This window comes from Schistocerca americana, chromosome 1, assembly GCF_021461395.2.
Source record: "Schistocerca americana isolate TAMUIC-IGC-003095 chromosome 1, iqSchAmer2.1, whole genome shotgun sequence".
In the NCBI taxonomy this organism is placed as follows: Eukaryota; Metazoa; Arthropoda; class Insecta; order Orthoptera; family Acrididae; genus Schistocerca; species Schistocerca americana.
Genome location: NC_060119.1, coordinates 795,103,119 through 795,126,035, shown reverse-complemented (window position 1 = coordinate 795,126,035; position 22,917 = coordinate 795,103,119). Strand labels below are relative to the sequence as shown.

General features: G+C 42.2%; 1 protein-coding gene across 1 annotated transcript in view; it reads left to right on the top strand.

Moving 5' to 3' along the window:
• LOC124612532 (U-scoloptoxin(05)-Sm1a) overlaps positions 1-1,868 on the top strand; it is a 115,097-nt gene extending 113,229 nt beyond the window's left edge. The window contains exon 3 of the mRNA XM_047140798.1: positions 1,084-1,868. Within this exon, the coding sequence (XP_046996754.1) occupies positions 1,084-1,292 (209 nt within the window). The 3' untranslated portion in view covers positions 1,293-1,868. The remainder of the gene's footprint in view (positions 1-1,083) is intronic.
• The last annotated feature ends 21,049 nt before the right edge of the window (positions 1,869-22,917 follow it).

Sequence of the window (22,917 nt, the reverse complement as noted above, 5' to 3'; positions counted from 1 at the left end):
AGCTGATTATCCATCTATAGCACATACCGATGCTTATGTGGAGCATCTAAGGCAGTTATTGCAAGAAGACTGTCATGTAACTGTGCGTGCAGTATTAGAACAACTTAATTTGAATTGTGACGTGTGTCATAAGATTTTACATGAAGATTTAAGGAAATGGAAACTTAATGCAAAAGTCATCCCTCACAAACTAACAGATGAACAGAAAGAAGGAAGACAAAGAATTTCTGCTGAACTACTAGATAGAGCTAAATGTGATCCCACATTTCTGTCAGAAATTATTTCTGGGGATGAAAGTTGGTGCTACCAGTATGACCCTCACATGAAGTGTCAAAGTGGTTAATGGTGGAAGCCTGAATCACCAGCCTCAAAAAAAAGTCAAACGACAACTTAGAGGACAATGTTGATCACATTCTTTGATAGTAAAGGATGAGTTCACCATGAGTGTGTTCCTTGAGGTCAAACATTGAGCCAAACTCTTTACATTGAAGTCTTAAAATGTTTGTGACAAAATTTGCCGTTTCTGCCCTGATTTGTAGCATTCTTAAGACTGGTTGTTACTGCATGGCACTGCAAGACCCCTACTGCTTTGTCTGTTACCAAGTATCTGGCCAGACTTTCTGTTATTGCCATCCCACATCCACCATATTTTCACAACCTCTCACCTTCCGATTTTTGTTTGTTTCCGCGAGTGAAAAGGCAACTAAAAGGAAAGCGTCTTCAAGATATTGCAGAGATCCAATGGGCTGTGACAAATGAGCTTACAAGCATCACAGTGAAAACTTCCTTGCTTGCTTCCAAGACTTCAAGAAAGGTGGCCAACTGTATATAGATAGCCAGGGGGATCATTTGATAGTAGCTAGGATCCTTAATTGGTAAGTGCAATATTCTAAAAAAAAAAAAAAAAAAAACGTACTGGAACTTTCCTCACCAAGGGAATATGTTGTTACTTATTTCTCAACCTCTCTTATATCAGACAGAATCTAATCTAGTCTCATCTATGGAAAATTTATAATGATAATGTGTGAGTGTGTGTGTAAAACCACATTTTAAATACTAAAGTGGTATATCCTTTGTTTTCAGGTGGCCTAGGCACAAAGAGATTCTGTTCATCTCATGATTTGGGTAATTACTGCAATTATATCCAGCAGCCAGGTGATGAACTGGAATACCGCTCATGTGTTTACACGTGCTCAACAGATGGTTGCAATGCTGCCAATGTCCAGCAACCCACAGTTCACATGTTTCTCTGCAGCCTTTTGCTTGCAGGATTTTATTTCAGCTTCTACTGAAATTTTGTTGTAGAATAATCTGTGGTTAATGTTGCAGTGACTTAGCACAAAAGTGCTCAAACTGAGTGCAATATACCACATTCATCAATATTTCATAAATATAAACTTCTCAGGGTATTATGTTTCTGCAACTTGTGGACTGGCGATGTGAAGTGAAGTTCATTCCACCATGAATGAAATGGTTGACTTCATGTTTAACTTCCTGATTTGTGACCCGTATGAAGATGCAGTTCTGAAACTGTGGCCACTGTAATAAATTTTAAGTACACCGATAAGAATTTTGTACTTAATGACATATTTACTTATTTTGTTAGATCTGTTGTTTCCTTTTGTTACTAATTTCTAGATAATATTATTAACATAGCTTTTACAGAAAAAATGGAATGAAATTTCTCCTTTGGATGAGTTTTTTTTGAAAAGTCATTGTACCTATTGTAAACACGCTAAAATTATGTTGATAATTTTTCTTGGTGTGAGAGTTATTGTAGTCTGTGATACAATGTGGATACTCTGTAATTCTGTAACCAAAATCTTCAAAAAACATTCAGCAATAAAATACTTCCTATAAAATTTGTACACCATGTTTTTTTGAATAACACACACTTATGTTAATTTTTATCTTTTTTCCAGTTTTCTGCTACGTTATGAATACTTTTAAATGACTTAAAGATGTGCTAAATTACAGGACTGTATATATTATTTCACACTGTACTTAAAATTAACTTAAGCTTCACTGAAATCATTGCATTTTCCTTCCCCCTTTCAGATTGAGACGGCACATTATTGATGTTATCTCACAGCTTTTCATGTTAATACAATTACTGAAATTTTTTTTATGAAAGCAAGTCAAGATAGTTGATGTTTGTATAGAATTATGTTCATTGTATACCAAAGAACCAAATTAAATCACAGTATGTAATTTCCAACAGTGTGTTTTAAAGTGCACAATAAGTATTATTGGTAATGAATTGTTTTAAAAATGCAATCAAATTACAGTTTCTCAAAAACACTGATTTGTCAACATCTAAGATAAGGTATCAGTCAAATTAAGATAACAGATGTGATGCTCCCAAAAGGAAGTATAGGTCTGAGGATATTGGGTGCTGGTGATAAAGGAAGCAAATCAGTTTTGTTGGAATCTGCATTAACTGTAGTTGGAGAGTGCTCTGAAATTCTTGTGGAACTGAGGAGGATGTTGTTAGAAGATCATAAAGAGATGATTTTGTGGTAGAGAGGATTGTCAACAAGCTTAAACATACTGATATATTTATATTACCAAGAAAAGATTAGGTGTGGAGGAACCAACAACTTACAAAGAGTAAAATAATATAAAGTAAGTAGAAATGTGGAAGAAAGAAACAAGCCACTCAAAATGAAAAGGAAAAGAAATTAAGAGATGAGTGTTGGAATGCCATGCTAATATAGTAGACGGTGTAAATAGGAAGAAGCTGGCAGATAAACTGACAGTAAGTAATATAGTACTTATACAAGAGTTTATTTTTATCAGAAGCATTTCTAGATTGGAATAACATAGCATTTAAACCATCAGTTTGAAAAAATAATGTTAAGTGAATATTTTTTTTTTGTTTTCTGCAGGTACATATCTGTAACCCTGATACATGTTACTATATATCACCACAGTATCATAGCATGCTGCTAGAGGAGCCAAAACAAAATGGAGCAATCCATTGATAAAGTGGCATATCATGCAGTCATTCTTTTTTGGCAGCAGTAGAAGAAGTTGCAGCTGTTGGATCTAAATTTACATTTGCATCTACAATCCGAAAACCACTGTGAAGCACATGGCAGGACTTACACCCCATTGTGCCTGTTATTATGGTTTCTTTCCATTCCATTCATATGTGGAGTGTTGGAAGAATGATTGTTTGAATGTCTCTGTGCGTGGTGTAATTATTCTAATCTTATCCCCATGATCGTTATGAGAGCGATCCATTCCTAGAGTCACTATTTAAAGCTGGCTCTTGAAACTTTGTCAGTAGGCTTTCTTGGATAGTTTATGAATATCTTCAAGAATCTGTAAGTTCAGTTTCTTCAGTGACCTGACACAGCTTCAACATACCTGCTGCTGTGGGAAATGTATTAATCCGGCACCATTTTGTTTCATTTCCTCAAGTGGTGTGCTACAGTACGGTGACAAGGGAGATTTCAATGTGCATCCAGTCTGCAGACATGTATCTACAAACAAACAAGCTAACTTGAACTAAGTAATGTTTTTTGAGGTGACAGTTGCAACTTTGAAAATCCCAAATACTCATTTATGAAGTGGCAGTCATAGCAACACGGCGCGCACGGAGGCTTTCAGGCAGTCGTTCTTCCCATGAACCTGCAACCTAAGCTGCAATCATTGTGCTGCATTCTATGTAGGTATGATGGCCAACAAGCTGTCTGTCTGCATGAAGGGCCACTGACAAACTGTGGCCAAGAAACAAGTGGACCATCCTGTTGCCGGGCACACTGCCAAAAATTACATCCTTCATTTCAGTGACTGCTTCTCGGCCTGTGCCATATGGATCCTTCCCATCAACACCAACTTTTCTGAATTGCTGAGGTGGGAACTTTCCATGCAATATATCCTACGTTCCTGTAACCCTCCTGGCCTCAACCTTCGTTAATCATTGTACTCACCCATCCAGCCCCTTCCCTGTTCTCATACCAGCACTACACAGCCCTCATTCCTGCAGTGCACCCAGTGTTTTTACTTCTTTTCCACTACTGCCTCCCCACCTCTCGCCTGCCCTCCATCTAACTTGCAGCACTTCACTGTCTGTCTGTCACTTCTAATGGTGCTGAACCTGGGGGGTGTGGATCTGCCAGACATTGGTGTGGATCTGCCAGGCATCTGAAGTCACATCGACCTGGCTTCTGGGGCAATGGTGATTGACTTGAGGTCAAAGTCACTAAGACTGAACACATTGGGTTAACATGGCTTATGAGCACTGCATCGACTGTGAAAATTAGTCATCTCTGCGCAGCTCTGGTGATGCCTGGTATCCACCCTGGGACTCTTCTGGTAATCTGATTCCAAATCTCTGTATCCAGCAAGTAATGGGAAACAGTTGGAGTGATATGAGTATGTTGTAGGCCTCAGGAGGTGCTACAGTGTCCAGTGTTGGTGGTTCTGGGGCAGGACCTCAGCCTTGGATGCTGCTGACATCATCCACATTTGCACCCCAAAGGTGAGAATGAACGGGTTCACTATTGAAGGCTGGGTGTACGACACCATTGTCAGGGGCGTTATGCAGTTCCAAGAGCAGAAATCTTGAAATGTACTTGATGAAACTTATAGGCTATTGTCCAAAGTGATTGTATTTGGGCTCCCATCAATGGTGAATATTTCCTGCAAATTATTGTCTCCCTTGCTGTGGTATTTCACATTCAAACTATAAAAGGAAACTTGAAAAGAAGTATATGATGATGGGCGACATCTCTCTAAGAAAGGGGTCAACAAACTCTATATGGACGCACTCCCATGGGTATTGGTGTGGTTGACCAGGTGTGAAACTGTTGCAGTTGTACTTACTGGGGTGGTACCTGTCTCACAGGAGTGGGCTGTTCCCTTGATGTCTTGTGTGATGTCAGAGTAGTAAGTGTGCCACCTTGTGAGTGCCTTCATGTGTATCATCCCCCAATTGGGCAGTGTGCAAGAGGTGTATAATGCAGTGGCAATCGTCATAATCTACTATCAGTCTCAATATTATCGGTACTATCGGAATCCTGTTTGTTAGCGAAAAATATTTGCGCCGTTCTGGATGGGAGTGGGGTGTGATTTTTCCAGCCAACCTTGGAAAATGCATTTCGTAACTTGTTTGAGGGTGAGGTCTTCAGGTGTATCCTTCGCAATTATGGATGCAGTGACAGAAAACTCTTGGAGGTGGTTTTGTAAAGTGTCGTCTGTTTGGAAGCACAGTATTTCCCAAGAGGCAAATGTGGGACCTGGACCCATAGGTAGTCTGGACAGTGCATCAGCGTTAGCATGTCGTGCTTTCAGCTGATAGTGAACTGAATCACTGTAATTGCTGAGGAAGAGGACTCAGTGTTGTAGGCATTGTCGGTTTCCCTCCCCCCCCTCCCCCCCCCCCCCCCCCTCCCCTGGGAGACTGTTCTTAGGACTGAAGAAGAAAATTAACGGTTTGTTGTCCATTATGAAGTGAAATTTTGTGCTGTGTGGAATTCTTGGGTGGCAGATATGTCTCCAGTGCTCTGTTTAGATTCGTGAATAATTGATCTGGGCTGATGTAAGTGTTTTATACGTGTATTGTTCTTGCTCTAGCATTACCAACGGGGGGGCCTCGTAGGCCCACTGACTCAGTTTTTCTATGTTGTATCCACACCCTTTGATATATGAACTTGAAAGCAAAGGTAATTGTTCGTTATTGAATGTACTATTGAGTCATTACAGAATTTCGGAATAAAAATGCAATTAAAATTCATTTACTTGATTTAATTCTCTGTGGGCCTTAGAAGCCCACCCGTTGGTAATAGCAAGGAAAGATTTACGAGGTTGAGTCTCTCGTTTCAAATTCTTACCATGAAACGAATTTTGGCATTGTTGCCTTCAGACATATTATTATGAAGCGGACCATTGTTATTTTCAGTGTTTCTGCTGCTGTTGAACCAGCAACATGAGTAGACATCGTTTACGTGATAGTTCCATTGAAAGAGTGCTAGAAGAAGTTTTGAACGGATCAGATTTAGAGGAAAGTGAAGTGGATGATGATGTGGAAGAAATTAGAACTGATTCATCGTCTGAGAATGAAGATGAGGTTGAAGCCAATCCACCAGATGATAATGATACGGAATGTGATAAATTCATTGCAAAAAGTGGACGAGAGTATATTACGAAGCCATCTCGACAATATCGGCGTTCTGTACAAAATATAGTGCGAGAAAGAATGGGGCTAGGACAACAAGGAAGAATTGCGTCTCCGAAAGAGGCTATAGAGCTCTTTTTTACACCTCAAATTATGAATCTAATAAAACTACACTCAAATGAAGAGGCTTCTCGGCTAGGTATTCAGCACACAGATGAAGATGAGTTATTTTGTTATATAGGACTCTTGCTAATCATGGGTTCAAATCATGACAATAAGATACCTGTCCAAGCTTTATGGTCTTTGCTTCAGGGCCGACAAGTGTACTATGGATCAATGAGTCGGACTCGATTTTTCGAATTGACTAAAATATTGAGGTTTGATGATAAGAACACAAGAGAAATTCGTCGCCAGACTGACAAGTTTGCTCCAATGAGGGAAATTTTTGAAAGCTTCAATTCTTCACTTCCATTGTATTTCATTCCTGGTCTACATACAACAGTGGATGAGATGTTGTCTTTGTTCCGTGGTCGCTGTCCATTCAAGGTGTTTCTAAAAAAAAAAACCTGGAAAATACGGCATTCTAATTCGAATGCTGTCTGATTCTGAGACTAGATATGTGATCAGCATGGACATCTATACAGGCAAGTCAGGAAATACACAGCATTAAAATGGACCGATGGAAATTGTAAAGAGACTAATAAAACCTATTGAAAAATCAGGCCGTAATGTTACCACAGATCGGTACTATACTTCAGTGGAGCTTGCTGAGACTCTATGGAATGATTTTCACCTCACACTTGTTGGCACCCTACAGTCTAACAGACGACACATACCTGAAGAGCTGAAGGCTACAACTGGCCGCAGTTTACACTCTTCCATCTTTGCTTATACTGACCCTCAGACACAGAGGCCACCAGTTACTCTTGCATCAACGCTAGTCCGCGAGAAGCCAAAACGACTGCTGTTGATGCTTTCAACTTATCACTCAGAAGGGATGTTGAATGAAGACTCAAAAAAGACTAACATAAATCTTTCTTATAATTCTACAAAGGGAGGCGTGGACACCATAGACCAGATGGCAAGACACTACAGCACAAAGAGAGGAACAAGAAGATGGCCTTTGTCCCTCTTCTACACACTCATTGACATAGCAGCAATAAATGCATATTCACTCTTCCTCCTCAACTTTCCGAATTGGAAAAAGAATTTGCTAAACCGCAGAAGAGTTTTTATCACTAACTTAGGTCTCGAACTAATAAGATCTCAAGTAGATAAACGGGCACAAAATTTGTATGGACTTCAGAAGCCAGTAATAATGGCAATGGAAAGCATCACACAACGGAAGCTCAGCTGCTCTGTAGAACCATCATCCTCAACAGCAGAACCAGGAACACGTGGACGGTGCCACCTATGCTGCCAAGAAGCTGCATCTAAAAAGATCAAGTACAACAAGCTGGGAAAGTCAACTGTTACCTGCTCTCAGTGCCACAAACACGTCTGTGGGAAACACTGCAGGAAGACAGTGTTGTGTGAAAAATGCGTTGCAGAATGAGACAGTAAATTTTGTTTGCTTCATGTAGTGTATCAAATTAAAAAAGTCGTTTTTATAAGAAAACACTATTTTGAAACATTATTCCAAAAAATATATAAACTGAATCTCGTAATTTGTTCATTTTATTCCTATTATAATAACATCTTTTATTATCCAGTATACAAAAACAATGTCTAAGCATTTTGAATTGTTATTAGAGGTATCAGAAGTAAATAAACTTGATTTATGATAAAATAAATTGTGGTATTCTTTATGGGCCTTTGAGGCCCCCCCCGTTGGTATTACATGTAACAAAAAATACGTTGGTAATGCTAGGGTTAATGTTACATTCTGTAGGTGTTTATCTAGAAGTGCTATCTTCTCATTTTCAGAAATCTTTATCCGTTATCGAGAAAACCCCAAAAACACTGTTTATGGGTACCAAAACCAAGCCACAGATTACATGACGGCTATGGACAGCAAATGGGTGTAATTTTTACATATTCGTAAGTTCCCAATGCCTAAAACTTTGAAAATTTTGTTGATCTCAGAAACAGTTCTGAGATACGTAGGTATCTCTTGAAGCGTAAAATGCGCACGTAAAATCCGGTGTAAAGTGAGAACGTAGGTAGTTTATAAAGTGACGTAGCATGGAGAAATACACTGTAAAGTGTGTCTGTTATCATCAGAAGGTTTCTGGGAACCCCACGATGTAGGACTGAATGCCATGTAAAATTTATCTGCGTGCAAAATCCAGTCTAAGGTATAAAATTTGTTTACGTTATTTAAATTTCGTATCAGTAAAATGTCAAAATGCTCCTGTCACAGCACAAAAGAGGCGAACATGCTCTGTTTAAAGATTCTGCCTGATAAGTGGGGTACGAGCTGACTCATTCTACCTTCATGGACACCAACAAAAATTTTGTGACAAGGAAATAGTCACGCTTTTTTATGCTAAGTGAGAAGACAATGGCAGGGGGGAAAATAATAAATACAGGGAGATAGTAGAAAGAAGGAGCAGGAGACAGTGTCAGTGGAACATATTTGACAGTAACAGAATAATGCTAGGAAAAAAGTGAAGAAGACTGTGCCATAGGGACAGGAATGAAAGAAGGAGAAAGTGGAAGTGAGTGAGAGACAGTGATACTGAGATACAGAGTGTATGACAATGACAACGAGGAAGAGAGAGTTAGTGGCAGATAGTAGCGGTAAGAGGGAGACAGTGACAGCAGTGGTAGAAAAGAACGAGGGATACTGTGGCTGTGGGGCAGCAGACTGACAGTTAGAGAGACACAAAGATATAATGGCAATGAATTGGGCTGACTGAGTAAGAATAGGCAAGTGAGAGTGACGAGTATGAGTGTGTTACGGTAATGGACCAGTAGGTTTGAGCGAGTTACGGCTAGGGGAGCTTGTGGGAATTCCATGTTGCTTGGAACCTGGAGGTTGTTTTTGTATAAGAGGTAGCAAGGTTAGTATTTAGTTTAACATCTTGTTGACAAGGATGTCTTTAGAGATACACTACTCACTGCGAATGAATCTTTTAGTAATAGAAGTAGTAATAGTTTTACTCACCTGGATCACTTTTAGAAGAATACTAAACATGACATAGTACTACAGTTGAAGAATAAAAAACATCTTTCATATATAAGAGCGAAGAACGACATATTTTATTTTAAATATCAGTTTTTGCTGCATTATTTATTTACTAATAGTGATACAACTTACACAAGGAGCTCGTTTCGGCGTTTTGTCATTATCAGGTGTACTTGTGAAGATGGTGCAATAGGTATATTATTCCCCATGTTACTCCATATCTGCATATGTGCCTTATGCTTACATCGTAGCTGTTATGACGTGGTCCACACGACAACTTGGAGCATAAATTTCGCTCCTTTTTTTTTTGTTATGATATCATGTTATTTATGTGTTTCCTTATTTGCATGTCCTTACAAATCTATTTCAGCATTTTGTACAAATAACAAGTTGATGGCCAAAATATGATCAACAAAAAATATCTTCACTTTTTCAACTATGATGTGTACAGACTTTCTAGTGACAAATGCAATAAATTTTATATCAGAATAACAGGTAGATATTTCGCAATCAGATCTAAAGAATGAACGTGAAACTGTGAAATCAAGCAGTCCACATTATACTTGAATTTAAGGAACTAAGAACATAAGGCAGAAAATATGGAAATGTGCTAAAAGTTCACTCATTTACCTAAAGAGTATACAGTGAACATTTTGGAGGAAATGGAAGTTCACACTCATACAGAAAATTATCCAGAAGACATCCTTAATAAACAAACAATATGATAAACAAAAGAAGTACATTGAAAATTTTATTGACATTGTAAAGGAAAAAGGGCAAATTATCATGATAAATACAAAACACCATAACACTTATAATTTATGCAACAAACCATAAAATACTATCTCTGAAAAATTAAATGTGATCACTGACTTTCTGCAAAGTAGATATTCCAGTGTAAACATATACATCGCTGGAGACAAAGATGTCGAACATAAATGTTCCAGAATCCCCTCCCCATATCCATCCATTCCTTCCCATCATAGCTCCTCCCCATCCTTCCCCCCCCCCCCCCCCCACCCTCTCTCTCTCTCTCTCTCGGTGTTTTTCTCTGTGACAACTTGGCTACTCCCTCGGTTCCAATACCTTTTTGCTCTCGTTTTTCAACTTTTTTTTTTTTTTTTAAGCCTTTTCTGGTCCCCCCCTTGAGGTTTGACCTTCCTTTCTAAATTCTGTTCCTCCACTGTGAGTCATTTGGGGGAAGAACTCCCTCTCAAGCTTCTCTGGCATGCGTTCCCCACACCCCTCCTTTCCTGCCATAGTCCCCCTTCCTCCCCAGCTAACTTTCACATGTATCCAGTCCATGTGTTGGGACTGTTATGTACCCATCTGACTGAGCCTTCTGACAACGCAGGGAACACATTTCTGATACCTGAGCTGTCACCACCTTGTACGTAGGAGTGGTTGCTTGTCTTTTAGGGCCATCGAAACTCCTAACAATGACCACTGTGCCAGGCAGCCCTTGCCACAGGTGGGTGTCATACAAGGGGTGAGCTCCTGATCAAGCAGTTGGTACCAGTGTGGGCACTCTGCACAAAAAGGGTGCTAACCTCCATACTTCTGGCTGTGCTTCTGTAGCCCTCTCTTCAAACAGGAATGGTTCTCTCTGTGCTCCTACTTTTGCTTCCTCAGATTTTGCTTTCCTGCCCACCCTGTGGGAGGAGGATCAGGCCTGCTAGTTTGTGGCGAGCCCCTTTCCCCCCTATTTGGTTTGTTCCACGATAGACAGGGAGACTTTCGCCCCTACCAAACCATTATATTTTTTTATAGAACATATTGAAGATAAGTTTGCTCAAGTTGACTCACTTCATTAGATACAATCTAGTTCCCTACTGATTAAAACCTCTTCTGTCAGTCAATTGGTTTCCCATTGAGCTTCCGAGCATTTAGGAGACATCCCGGTGAGCATTAATCCTCACCAGTCGTTAAATAAACGGACAGAAAAAATTACAGTGCTAATGTGGAGTTGTACAACATAAACGAAAGTTGGTAGGCACGTTTCTACATCTGAAAGCTGATGCCTATTCAAAATTCGCGCCAGTCACGTAAGAGTGGCGTTAGTAGTGACACTGTGAGGATACAAATCAGCTTTGCATTAAATACATGCTGTAACAGTCATTGACCACGAGCAGAAAATTCGAGAAATTAGAGCCGATACAGAGGATTACCGACGATCATTCTTCCGATGCATTATTCGCGAGTGGAACAGGGTTGGACAGATCAGATAGTGGTACGGCAAGTACCCTCTGCCACACACCATTAGGTGGTTTGCGGAGTATGATGTAGATGCAGATGAGCGTTAGTTACCTTTGAGATCAGATATGATGAGCTCATGTTAATCAAGAATACCTTTAAGACGACAAAGACGCCATTATCAACACGTCCTTAAGTTTGAACAAGATCTTGCAATACGGCTATGTGATACTGCAGAAAGACTTGGCAGGAATGTAGCCACTATACATGATTGCTGGAGTGGTGCTCATGAGAGTGTATGGTGCATCAGACCACATCTGCAGCAGCAATTTGAACAGCAGTCGGCGCCCCAGTGACATAACTGTTACAAATCATTTACTTCAAGGACTGTTCTGAGATAGATGCCGTGTAATGTGCATTCCACCGACTTCAAACCACCATCATTTGCGACTTCAGTGACGTCAAACAAGAGTTCATTTGAGGACAGGGTGGAGGTTTGTTGTCTTTTCTGATGAAAGCTGGTTCTGTTTTGGTATCAGTGATGGCTGCGTGTTGGTTAGGAAGAGGCCAGTTGAGGTCCTGCAACAAACCAATCTGTCTGTATGCTAGACACACTGGATCTACACCTGGAGTAATGGTCTGGGATACAAAAAGGTATGACAGCAGAAGCACTCTCATGGTTATCCCATGCACCCTGATTGCAAATTTTTGCATCAATCTCGTGATTCGACCTGTTGTGCTGCCATTCGAGAATAGCATTTCAGTGGGTATTTTCCAACAGAATAACGGTTGTCCACATACAGCTGTTGTAATCCAACATGCTCTACAGAGTGTCGACGTGTCTGTTGGCCTGCTCAGTCATCAGACCTGTCTCCATTTGAGCATGTGGGACATCAGTGGATGTGAACTCCAGCATAATCCACAAATAGCATTAATCGTCCCTGTACTGATCGACCAAATGCAACAAGCGTGGAACTCCATCCCACAAACTTAAATCTACCACACATTAGTCTTCATTATTATTTTTGGTGCTGCAATTTTTTTCTGTCAGTGTATAACCCAGGGCATTACTTTGCAAAGGGAGCTACTCCTTCAGTCTGGCGAGGCTCGCAAGACTAATCAGGAATTGCGTGACCTTCATTTCATCTGGCGAGTACAGAGAGGTCCTGAGGACAGTCAAGTCGATACCAGCGCTTTCATTCTGTCTTTTGAGGCTGCATACCCTTCCAGAAAAAGTGAAAGTTACAGTTTACCATTGCAACATGAAGCTCTATATCCTACCTCCCATGTGCTGTTTCTGGCGCTCCATTTTGGTCACACATCTTCATGATTTAAGGCAAATCCTATTTTCGGCAACTCTGGCCACCCTCTCTATGTGGGGAGTCCTCACACCGCACCACCTTAGTGCGCGATTTGTTCTGGTGCACATTCTACTTTCTCACTGGATTGCTCAATCTATAAACTGTAAAGCAAGATTCAGGAATTCAAAACTCCCAACTGTCTATCCTACTCTGAGGCACAACAGAAATTCGACTGTATCCTCTTGGTATCTTTAATGTCTACCTTTGTTTCCATTATATCTTTTCCTCCTCTTCTGTTCTTATCAACATTCTGCCCTGTTCCCTTTTCTCCTCCCTGGTAGTTCCCATTCATTCCTCTCATGGAACCACTCCTTCTCAGCCAGAGGAGAAACCCTCTTCCCTGGCACCTGCCAGCGGTGTGGCTGCATCTAGAAATCCCTCTCCCCAGCGTCTACAGGACGAAAACCCTCTTACTTTGAGTCAGATGCAGGATGCAGGCTCTGTGGGCGTTAAGGCTACTTATTTTCTTTCGGATCACAATAGTGTCACAACTTGCTCTCTTCCTGACCACACCTCGATTCACCCTCTGGAGGAGAAGAAGACGAAGATTCATAAGTCTTAGGACAAGTTCCTCCAACATCCCAGCGTGTGTCGCCCACTTCCTCTCAATAAGGGTCTGATCTTACATTCAAGCCAATGTTGTATTGCAGGATCTCGTTTGTGGATACTTATTCGCCAATTCTTCATGGTTTCCAAGCCTTCTGCCAGAACCGGGTTGGTCCTTCGTGAACATCCAGTGGTGTCTGTACATTGGTTTACGCAGACATTGTTGGTTTCAGGGTTCCTCTTCATACTGCAGGGAGTGGACCCCATTGTGATACATTTAGACTTAGCAATAACTATATGCAATCTCTGGCTCCTCCTAGCCTGGCCTCCTACACCTCCCCTCTTCTTGCCCTTCTACGACAGCTCCACCCCCCATTCCTTCTCCTTGCAGATTTTAACACTTGTAACCCTCTGAGGGGTGGTACTGCAACGATTGACTGGGGCAGGGTTGTTGAAGATCTGCTGGCAGAGCTTGATGTCTGCCTCCACAACACTGGATCGCCCACACACTTCAGTGTGCCACATAGTGATTTCTTGGCCATTGATCTTTCCACCTGTTGCCCTGAATTTCTCCCATCCTTGAAATTGGTGACTATTTGTGTGACTGTGATCATTTTATGACGGTCTTATCTCTTCTTCAGTATCACTTACCTGGATTCCCTCCCAGGTGAGCCTTCGCTAACATGGATGGGGATCCCTTTTCCACAGCTGCTATCCCAACTGCTCCACCTCATAACAGTATTGAGTTGGACTGATACCATCATTTTGGCAATTGTTTCAGCGATTGCTTCTTCCTCGGATTTTCCCTGATGGAAGACTGTCCCTTGGTGGACCCCCATAACTGCTGTGGCTGTTAAAGACTGTTGTCGTGCTCTCCTATGCTACAAACAGCATCCATTTTTCGACCATCTCCTGCCATTTAAATGGCTTTGGGCCTGGGCTGATTAGCTTCTTAAACGCCAGAAACAGTATTTTTGGGAACGATATGTCTCTGCCAAAGGACTCCATACTCCCTCTTTGCAGCTATAGACAAAGATCAGGCGCAATTTCGGTTGCCACCATCCTACAGGTATCCTGGGAGTTTCCCTCACCAGCTCGTACTCTGTCGCTGAGCATATTGCTCAGCATTCCTCCCTCCACTATATGCCCCTGCTCAGTCTTCTCAAAAGCTGTCTGGAACGAGACCCTTCATCTTTCATTCCCTGCCATCAGGAGTCTTGTAACACCCTGTTTGTTGTTGTTGTGGTCTTCAGCACAGATACTGGTTTGATGCAGCTCTCCATGGTACACTATCTTGTGCAAGCTTATTCATCTCCGAGTAGCAACTGCAACCTACATCCTTCTGCATGTGTTTAGTGTATTCACGCCTTGGTCTCCCTCTACGATTATTACCCTCTGCACTTCCCTCCAATACTAAGTTGATGATCCTTTGATGCCTCAAAACGTGTCCTGCAACCGGTCCCTTCTTCTAGCCAAGTCATGTTACAAATTCCTCTTCCCCCCAATTCTATTCAGTACCTCCTCAGCAGTTACATGATCTACCCATCTAATCTTCAGCATTCTTCTGTAGCACTACATTTCAAAAGCTTCTATTCTCTTCTTGTCTAAACTATTTATCGTCCATGTTTCACTCCCATACATGGCTACACTCCAACTAAATACTTTCAGAAAAGCCTTCCTGACACTTGAATCTATACCCAATGTTAGCAAATTTCTCTTCTTCAGAAACGCTTTCCTTGCCATTGCCAGTCTACATTTTAAATCCTTCCTACTTCGACCATCATCAGTTACTTTGCTCCCCAAATAGCAAAACTCATTTGCTACTTTAAGTGTCTCATTTCCTAATCTAATTGCCTCAGCAAAGCCTGATTTAATTCGACTACATTCAGTTATCCTCGTTTTGCTTTTGTTGATATTAATCTTATATCGTCCTTTGATGACACTGTCCATTGTGTTCACTGGTCTTCCAGGTCCTTTGCTGTCTCTGGCAGAATTGAAACGTCGTCGGCAAACCTCAAAGTCTTTATTTGTTCTACATGAATTTTAATTCCTACTCCAAATTTTTCTTTTGTTTCCTTTACTGCTTTCTCAATATACAGATTGAATAACACCGGCGATAGGCTACAACTCTGTCTCACTCCCTCCTCAACCACTGCTTCCCTTTCATGGTCCTCGACTCTTATAACTGCCATCTGGTTTTTGTACAAATTGTAAATAGCCTTTTGCTCCCTGTATTTCACCCCTGCCACCTTCAGAATTTGAAAGGGAGCATTCCAGACGACATTGCCAAAAGCTTTCGCTAAGTCTACAAAGCCTAGAAACGTAGGTTTGTCTTTCCTTAATCTGTCTTCCAAGATAAGTCATAGGGTCAGTATTGCCTCACATGTTCCAACATTTCTACGGAATCCAAGCTGATCTTCCCTGAGGTGGCTCCTACCAGTTTTTCCATTCGTCTGTAAAGAATTCGTGTTAATATTTTGCATCTCTGACTTATTAAACTGATAGCTCGGTGACGTTCACACCTGTCAACACTTGCTTTCTTTTGGATTGGAATTATTATATTCTTCTTGAAGGCTGAAGGTATTTTGCCTGTCTCTCACATCTTGTTCACCAGATGGAAGAGTTCTGTCACGGCTGGCTCTCCCAAGGCTATCAGTAGTTATAATGGAATGTTGTCCACTCCCAGAGCCTTGTTTCGACGTAGGTCTTTCACTGCCCTGTCAAACTCTTCACGCAGTATCATATCTCCCATTTCATCCCCATCTATGTCCTCTTCCGTTTTCATAATATTGTCCTAAACTACATCCCCCTTGAATAGACCCTCTACATACTCCTTCCACCTTCCTGGTCTCCCATCTTTGCTTAGAACTGGTTTTCCACCTGAGCTCTTGTTCTTCATACAAGTGGTTCTCTTCTCTCGAAATATCTCTTTAATTTTCCTGCAAGCGGTATCTGTCTTACCCTAGTGATGTATGCCTCTACATTCTTACATTTGTCCTGTAGTTAACCCTGCTTAGACATTTTGCACTTCCTGTCAATCTCGTTTTTGAGACGTTTGTATTCATTTTTGCGTGCTTCATTTATTGCACTTTTATGTTTTCTCCTTTCATCAATTAAATTCAGTATCTCTTCTGTTACTCAAGGATTTCTACTAGCCCTCGTCTTTTTACCTACTTGATCCTCTGATGCCCTGACTGTTTCATTTTTCAAAGCTACCCATTCTTCTTCTACTGTATTTCTTTCCCCTGTTCTTGTCAATCATTCCCTAATGCTCTCTCTGAAAATCCCTACAACCTCTGGTTCTTTCAGTTTATCCAGGTACCATCTCATTAAGTTCGCTCCTTTTTGCAGTTTCTTCAGTTTTAATCTACAGTTCATAACCAATAGATTCTGGTGAGAGTCAACATCTACACCTGCCTCTGTTTAGCGAGTGAGAATTTACCAGCGCCCTTGCTCTCTGCCCTGACATGGCTCTTGGACCAGACTGGGTACACAACCAATACTTAAACATTTACCGGTGGCTAGCCAGCACCATACAAAGGATGGTAGTAAAGTTTTTTATTTAATTTTTTCGAAGTAATTTCCGCTACGTTAAATACACCTCTCCATCCTTCAAAACCAATCCCTAAACCAGTCCTCCCTAGGCATACTCGTTGTCCCAAACCCTCAGTAAAACTGCTGTCAGCTTCATTTTCACATGCAGGAACAATACAAGGTCGCAAGGAGCAAGGTCTGGACTAGAAGGAGGATGCTCGAGAAGTTTCATTCCTGTATTCCGCAAATATTTGGTGCATGCTGGAGTGTTGTCATGATGGAGGAACCAAGTGTCTATTCTCGACTTCTGTTGCAGATTCTTCAAGGATTGAATGAGTTGGCAGTCACTGCTCAGTGAACCACTTAGCTGTGACTGTCTTATGTGTGTCCAAAACAACTCGATCTGAAGAAAAACCAGCTGTTATTTTCTTGTTTACTTATCAGGATTTCCTGACAGTTACGCGTGTGATGTCATCTGCAAGACCCAAACTTGTTCTTTGTCTTAGTCGGCATGTCATAATAGTACACCCAAGTCTCTTCACCTGTCATAATGTTATTCACTTATTGAGATTGTCGTTTAGAAAACTTTTTTGCCGGCCGCGGTGGTCTAGCGGTTCTAGGCGCGCAGTCCGGAACCGCGAGACTGCTACGGTCGCAGGTTCGAATCCTGCCTCGGGCATGGATGTGTGTGATGTCCTTAGGTTAGTTAGGTTTAAGTAGTTCTAAGTTCTAGGGGACTGATGACCACAGTAGTTAAGTCCCATAGTGCTCAGAGCCATTTGAACCATTTTAGAAAACTTTTTTAACATCTCTTGGCACCGAGTCAGACGTCATGTCATCTGTTTTCTGTGAGTCTATGCTGCACCCAGAGACAACTAAGTTTCTTTACTTGCAAATGATCATGCAGAATCGAACAAATTGCTGGTGCATTTAGCCCTAAGGTATCCTTTGTCTGCTTATAGGTCACTCGTCTGTTTCTGCTAGCATTTTCCTGACAGCATCAATGTTTTCCTCCAAAACTGATGAACGTGGCCTACCTGTTCTCGCAGCGTCCTCCAGATGTAATTTCCTCTTTGTAATTCTCTATACCACCTGAATATAGTTGTACGATGTGGACACACATCACAGAGTGCAAGAAACATTTCATCAAAGCAGCCTCTCTATGTTTAAGCCACGCACGAAGTTGTACTGCAAAACTGCCCAAATCTCACTTCGTGGCCACTGTGCCATCCTGCTAGTGAACGAATGCACCCACAGACTTGGCCCAGAGGCTACAGTGCAAATATGAAGTATTCTCAGTTAAAGTATTCTCAACAATCAGCCTCTTGCGACTTATTGTTACGTCGTATTGCAAAACTTTCCTAGTACCCCTTGTATACTTGCCCTTTTTAACCTTCTCTAGAGTGAGGGGGAATTCCTTTCACAATGGCTAGAAAGCGTCTATCATCTGATCAGTTTAATCAACGTCCTCTGCAAGTTATTTGAACATACGGTGGATCGAAGTCTGTATTGTATCTATCATCTGATCAGTTTAACCAACATCCTCTGCAAGTTACTTGAACATACGGCGAGTCGAAGTCTGTATTGGATCCTTGAATCCCAGGACCTTTAGGCTTCAACCCAGAGGGGCTTCTGCCGAGGTCACTCTATTGCAGATAATTTATTCCACCTGGAGTCTGCTTTCCGAATGGCTTTTGCCTAGCGTCAACACCTTGTTGAAGGCCTCTTCGATATGTGTAAAGCTTATAAAACCACTTGGCTACACCACATCCTTTCCACCTTACATGAGTTGGGCCTCTGTAGCCCATTCCCCATTCATCTTCCTCCTCTGAAAGAACATGGTTTTTAAGCTTTGATTTATAACTACGGGAAGGGGCTGTTCGAGTTTGATTTTGTCTAAATGCTAGCGATATGGAAGTACATTTCAGAAACCAATATGGGATGTATATGATGTGGATGACCATTGTTTTCGTGGAACATTTGTTACTGATGAATGGAAGTATTTCCACTTAAATAGCCCTGACAGAAATTTGGAACCTATCTAACATGCATCTGATTGCATTGCACCACTGATTACCGGTTTTCTTTTCTTCGTAAGCAAATTACATTCTGTATTTGGAATGGAGTCTTTATGCATTGTAGAGGACAAGGGGTTATTTTTAGGCAATATGGTGTGGAATTGTGATTTAGTGTGTTTCAGTACAGAATGCGCCAGACTCATGGCAGACGGCAGACGAAGGCTGGCCGGCGCATTATGCAGGTGACACAGTTTCGCAACGAGTTTCGGTGTGTGTGTACGTCCGTGGCAGCCACCAACAGCCAGAACGCAGCATTAGCAGAATTATGCAGGCGTGGGCCGCGTGTGGCGTGGTTGCGTTAGCCAATTAATCAAAAACGCTGTAATAAACACGCCTCTACGTAACCGGCGGATTCAGCAGCGGTCTGCACTATTTAAGGGCATCAGAGGTGGGCGTCGGCGCTCGGTTCGACCGATTGGGCGTTCGGTCGCTGTTTGCTGCATCGTCATCAGTGACGCTGTCCCCGAGGTCCGGCCAGCGGAGGGCATTGCCCACTGCTGCACCAGCGACTCCTGGCGTCGTCACGAGCCACCGCGTCTGCGAGCGTGGCCGGGCCTCGTGCTGCTAACCTCCTACTGCCTACACAGCCGCTTACCGAGCATGGCGTCGCGTTCCCCAGGCTGCATGCATCAGCACGTCTCCACCACGACACGAGCAATGGTGCTGAGCTACCGGAAAATGTATTGGAAGAACCAACAATAATGAGGAAGATTGCTAAAAACAGCCACCCTCTTCGACCCAACCACACCCTACAACCCTGACCACGTTACCTGCTCCGATCAACCTATTACAAGTGGTGTCATTCAGGCAACCTGCGCATCACACACTCCTGTTACAATTGATGACAGTAGTGGTCTTCTCCCTGGATTTGGAGGAAATTGTGGCTGGTAATCGACGAGGATATGTGGCACCTGAGGAGGGCAACAATGGATCAGCAACTCCTGCAACATGACAAGTAAGTGCCAATTTTTCGTTTGGCGGTTTGTCTGAACTGTAGCATAGTCTGTCTCCCTTTCCTGTTCTTCTTTCTGGGCTTACTGTAGACTTGATTCGATAGCTGGTAGTGATGGAACAGTCTGTGTCAGCCGAGGTGGCTATTCAGCAGCTACTTGAGTGAGTGTCGGAATTAGAGATAGAGCTTGCTTGGTCTAAAGAAGTGAGCAAGGAACGGATTCCTGTTAATGCAGTAATTCCTGACACTAACGCTGCGTCTTTGGTCACCCCTTTCTCGGGAAAACCCGGGGAGAATGTTCTGATTTTTTTTTCAGAACCTTAGCACAGCCGTTAAATCGGGAAATTGGGATGGAGAAACACTTTTGCATGTGGCTAAGTTGAAAGTAACTGGGCATGCCAGAGCATACTTTACATGCCATGAAGAATTAAGGGATGCTCGGACATTTGAAGTATTCAAAAAAGGGCTGCTGGAAAGGAATCGGAGGAAAATTATGTCTAGACATTATCGGGAACAATTGAGTAGAATGTATCAAAGGAATGGGAAATCTATAGAAGCTTTTGTAGATCGAATTCGAAAAATTAATGTTAATACCTATGAGCTAACGGATTCCGATAGGGTTAATGAAGCCATTCTGCAGGAAGCTGAGCAGAGGGCACTAGACGCATTTTTGCAGGGAATACAACCCGAAACCTCCCCCAAGATTAGGATGGAATTCCCTAAGACTCTCAATGAGGCAGTCGGAATCGCTGTGGCATTAGAGGAAGTTGAAGCAGTAACAAAGACGTGGGACGGGAAAGCAGTATTTAATGCAGAAATAAAATGTTTCAGATGTGGTCGGATGGGACACATTAGACGCGATTGCAAGGAAGTGCAGAAGGAAATGCAGACATTGCGGTCATCAGGAGCGTAATTGCAATGTGCTGGCAGAAACATGATAGGAAACCGCAAGGTGGGCCTCACCCCCCTCAATTAAATGGGGCAGGGGGTAATGTGTCCACTGTGTAGCACCCCCAGTAAGGATTAATGCTAGTGCAGAATCAGTGGCAGACCTTTTGCTGACCGGCTTGGTGAGGGGCAGACCATGCAAATTTTTATTGGATACCGGTTCTCACGTATCTGTGCCAAGTAGAAATGTACTCGGTAAAGTAGAATTAAAACCACCACGCTGGGCGTTAAATGGCGTGGGTGGGGGACAGGTGAAGTCACTCGGATCAGCGGTGTTAAACTTCCAAGTGGAAATGAGGAACTTCCAGGTGAAGGTAGGAGTTCTTCTAGTTGTTGGCAGCAGCTATGATTTCATACTCGGATTGGATTTCCCGGTTGCGCATCACGCAAAAGTTAACCTTGAACGGCGTACAGTAGAACTGGATGAAATACAATTTCGCCTAGGTTCTGCGGCCGAAAAACCATAACTGTCGCAAGGAACTGCCCAGACGTCGGGTGGGCCACCTAAACTGCGTACAAGGTCCCTTAGGGTTAACTCGCAGGATGCTATAACGAAGGGTACAAGTAAAATAATCTGGGCAGATGTTGGAGCTAACGTGCCGGTAAATTCGTTGTGTGTCGTTGAACCTTTGTCTGAGAATGAGCCGCTGGATAAAATGAAGTGTTTTACGCGCCGTAGCATGTCCTACGTGCAGGAGATAGAAGGAAAAAAGGTTGTGCCTGTCAGTATTGATAATTTTGGCCTTGAAGAGGTGCAGTAAGCACGGGATACCGTAATAGCGAATCGGGAGATAATAGGGGAAGATGAACTGGATAAGGATTTCGCAGCAGATTACACAATGCCAGGAGTGTCTGTCAGCTGGTCAGCACTGAGGGGTAAAGTAGCACATTTAGAAGGGCAAGACAGAGAAGTCGTGGAGAACCTTTTGACGGAATATACTTATTTAATTCTCATGGTCCACTGCCCGCCACACCGTTAGTTCAGCGTTACATCCCCACTGGGAATGAAGCAACGGTGTATAAACGTCCATATCGTGTTCCAAAAAGTTTACAGCCTGTCATGGAAGAATTTATTAATCAACAGCTGAGGGATGGGATAATAGAAACCAGTAGTAGTCCCTGGTCCGCTCCTGTCGTAATAGTGGGTAAAAAATCGCCTGATGGGGGCAAGGCATATCATTTTTGTTGTAATTATCGTTTCCTGAATCAAAAAACTGTATCGGATGCATACCCAGTACCTAATATCACTGAAACTGTGGATAATTTGGGTCAGTGTCGGTAATTCACGACCTGGGATTTTTGGAGCGGTTACCACCAGTTGGATGTCGCCCCGGAAGACCAACTGAAGACAGCTTTCTCAACACCTACAGGTCATTTTCAATATCGGCGAATGCTTTTCGGACTCAAAAATGTTCTGGCAACCTTCCAACGGTTACTAGATAGCCTCGTGTTACGAGGGCTGAAACCTAATCAGTGTATGGTATATTTGGACGACATAGTTGTTTTCTCAAAGGACGTGCAAGAACATGTGCGCCGTTTGCGCGAAGTTTTCGATCGTCTGAAAGGAACGCGGTTAACTCTTCATATGGAAATATGACATTTTTTGTTGCAAGAAGTCTGTTATTTAGGTCATATTATAGGACAGGAAGGTGTCCGCACGCATCAGAAACTTGTAGAGGCGGTAATGAATTTCCCGACACCTACAAAAGTAAAAGAGTTGCAGTCTTATTTAGGCCTCACCAATTTTTACAGGAGGTATATTCCAAAATTTGCGGAAATTGCAAGGCCCCTCACGCAGTTGTTGAAGAAGGGAGCAAAATTTCACTGGTCAGTAGAATGCGAAGAGGTTTTTCAAAAGTTGAAAAATTTGTTAACATCTAGTCCGGTTTTGGCTTTTCCAGATTTTGGTAAACAGTTTATATTATCTTGTGACTCTAGCAATTTTGCTTTGGGTATTGTATTATCTCAGGAAATAGATGGGCAGGAACACCCAATAGCATATGCTTCCAGACAGCTAAATAATGCAGAAAAAAATTACTCAACAACCGAGA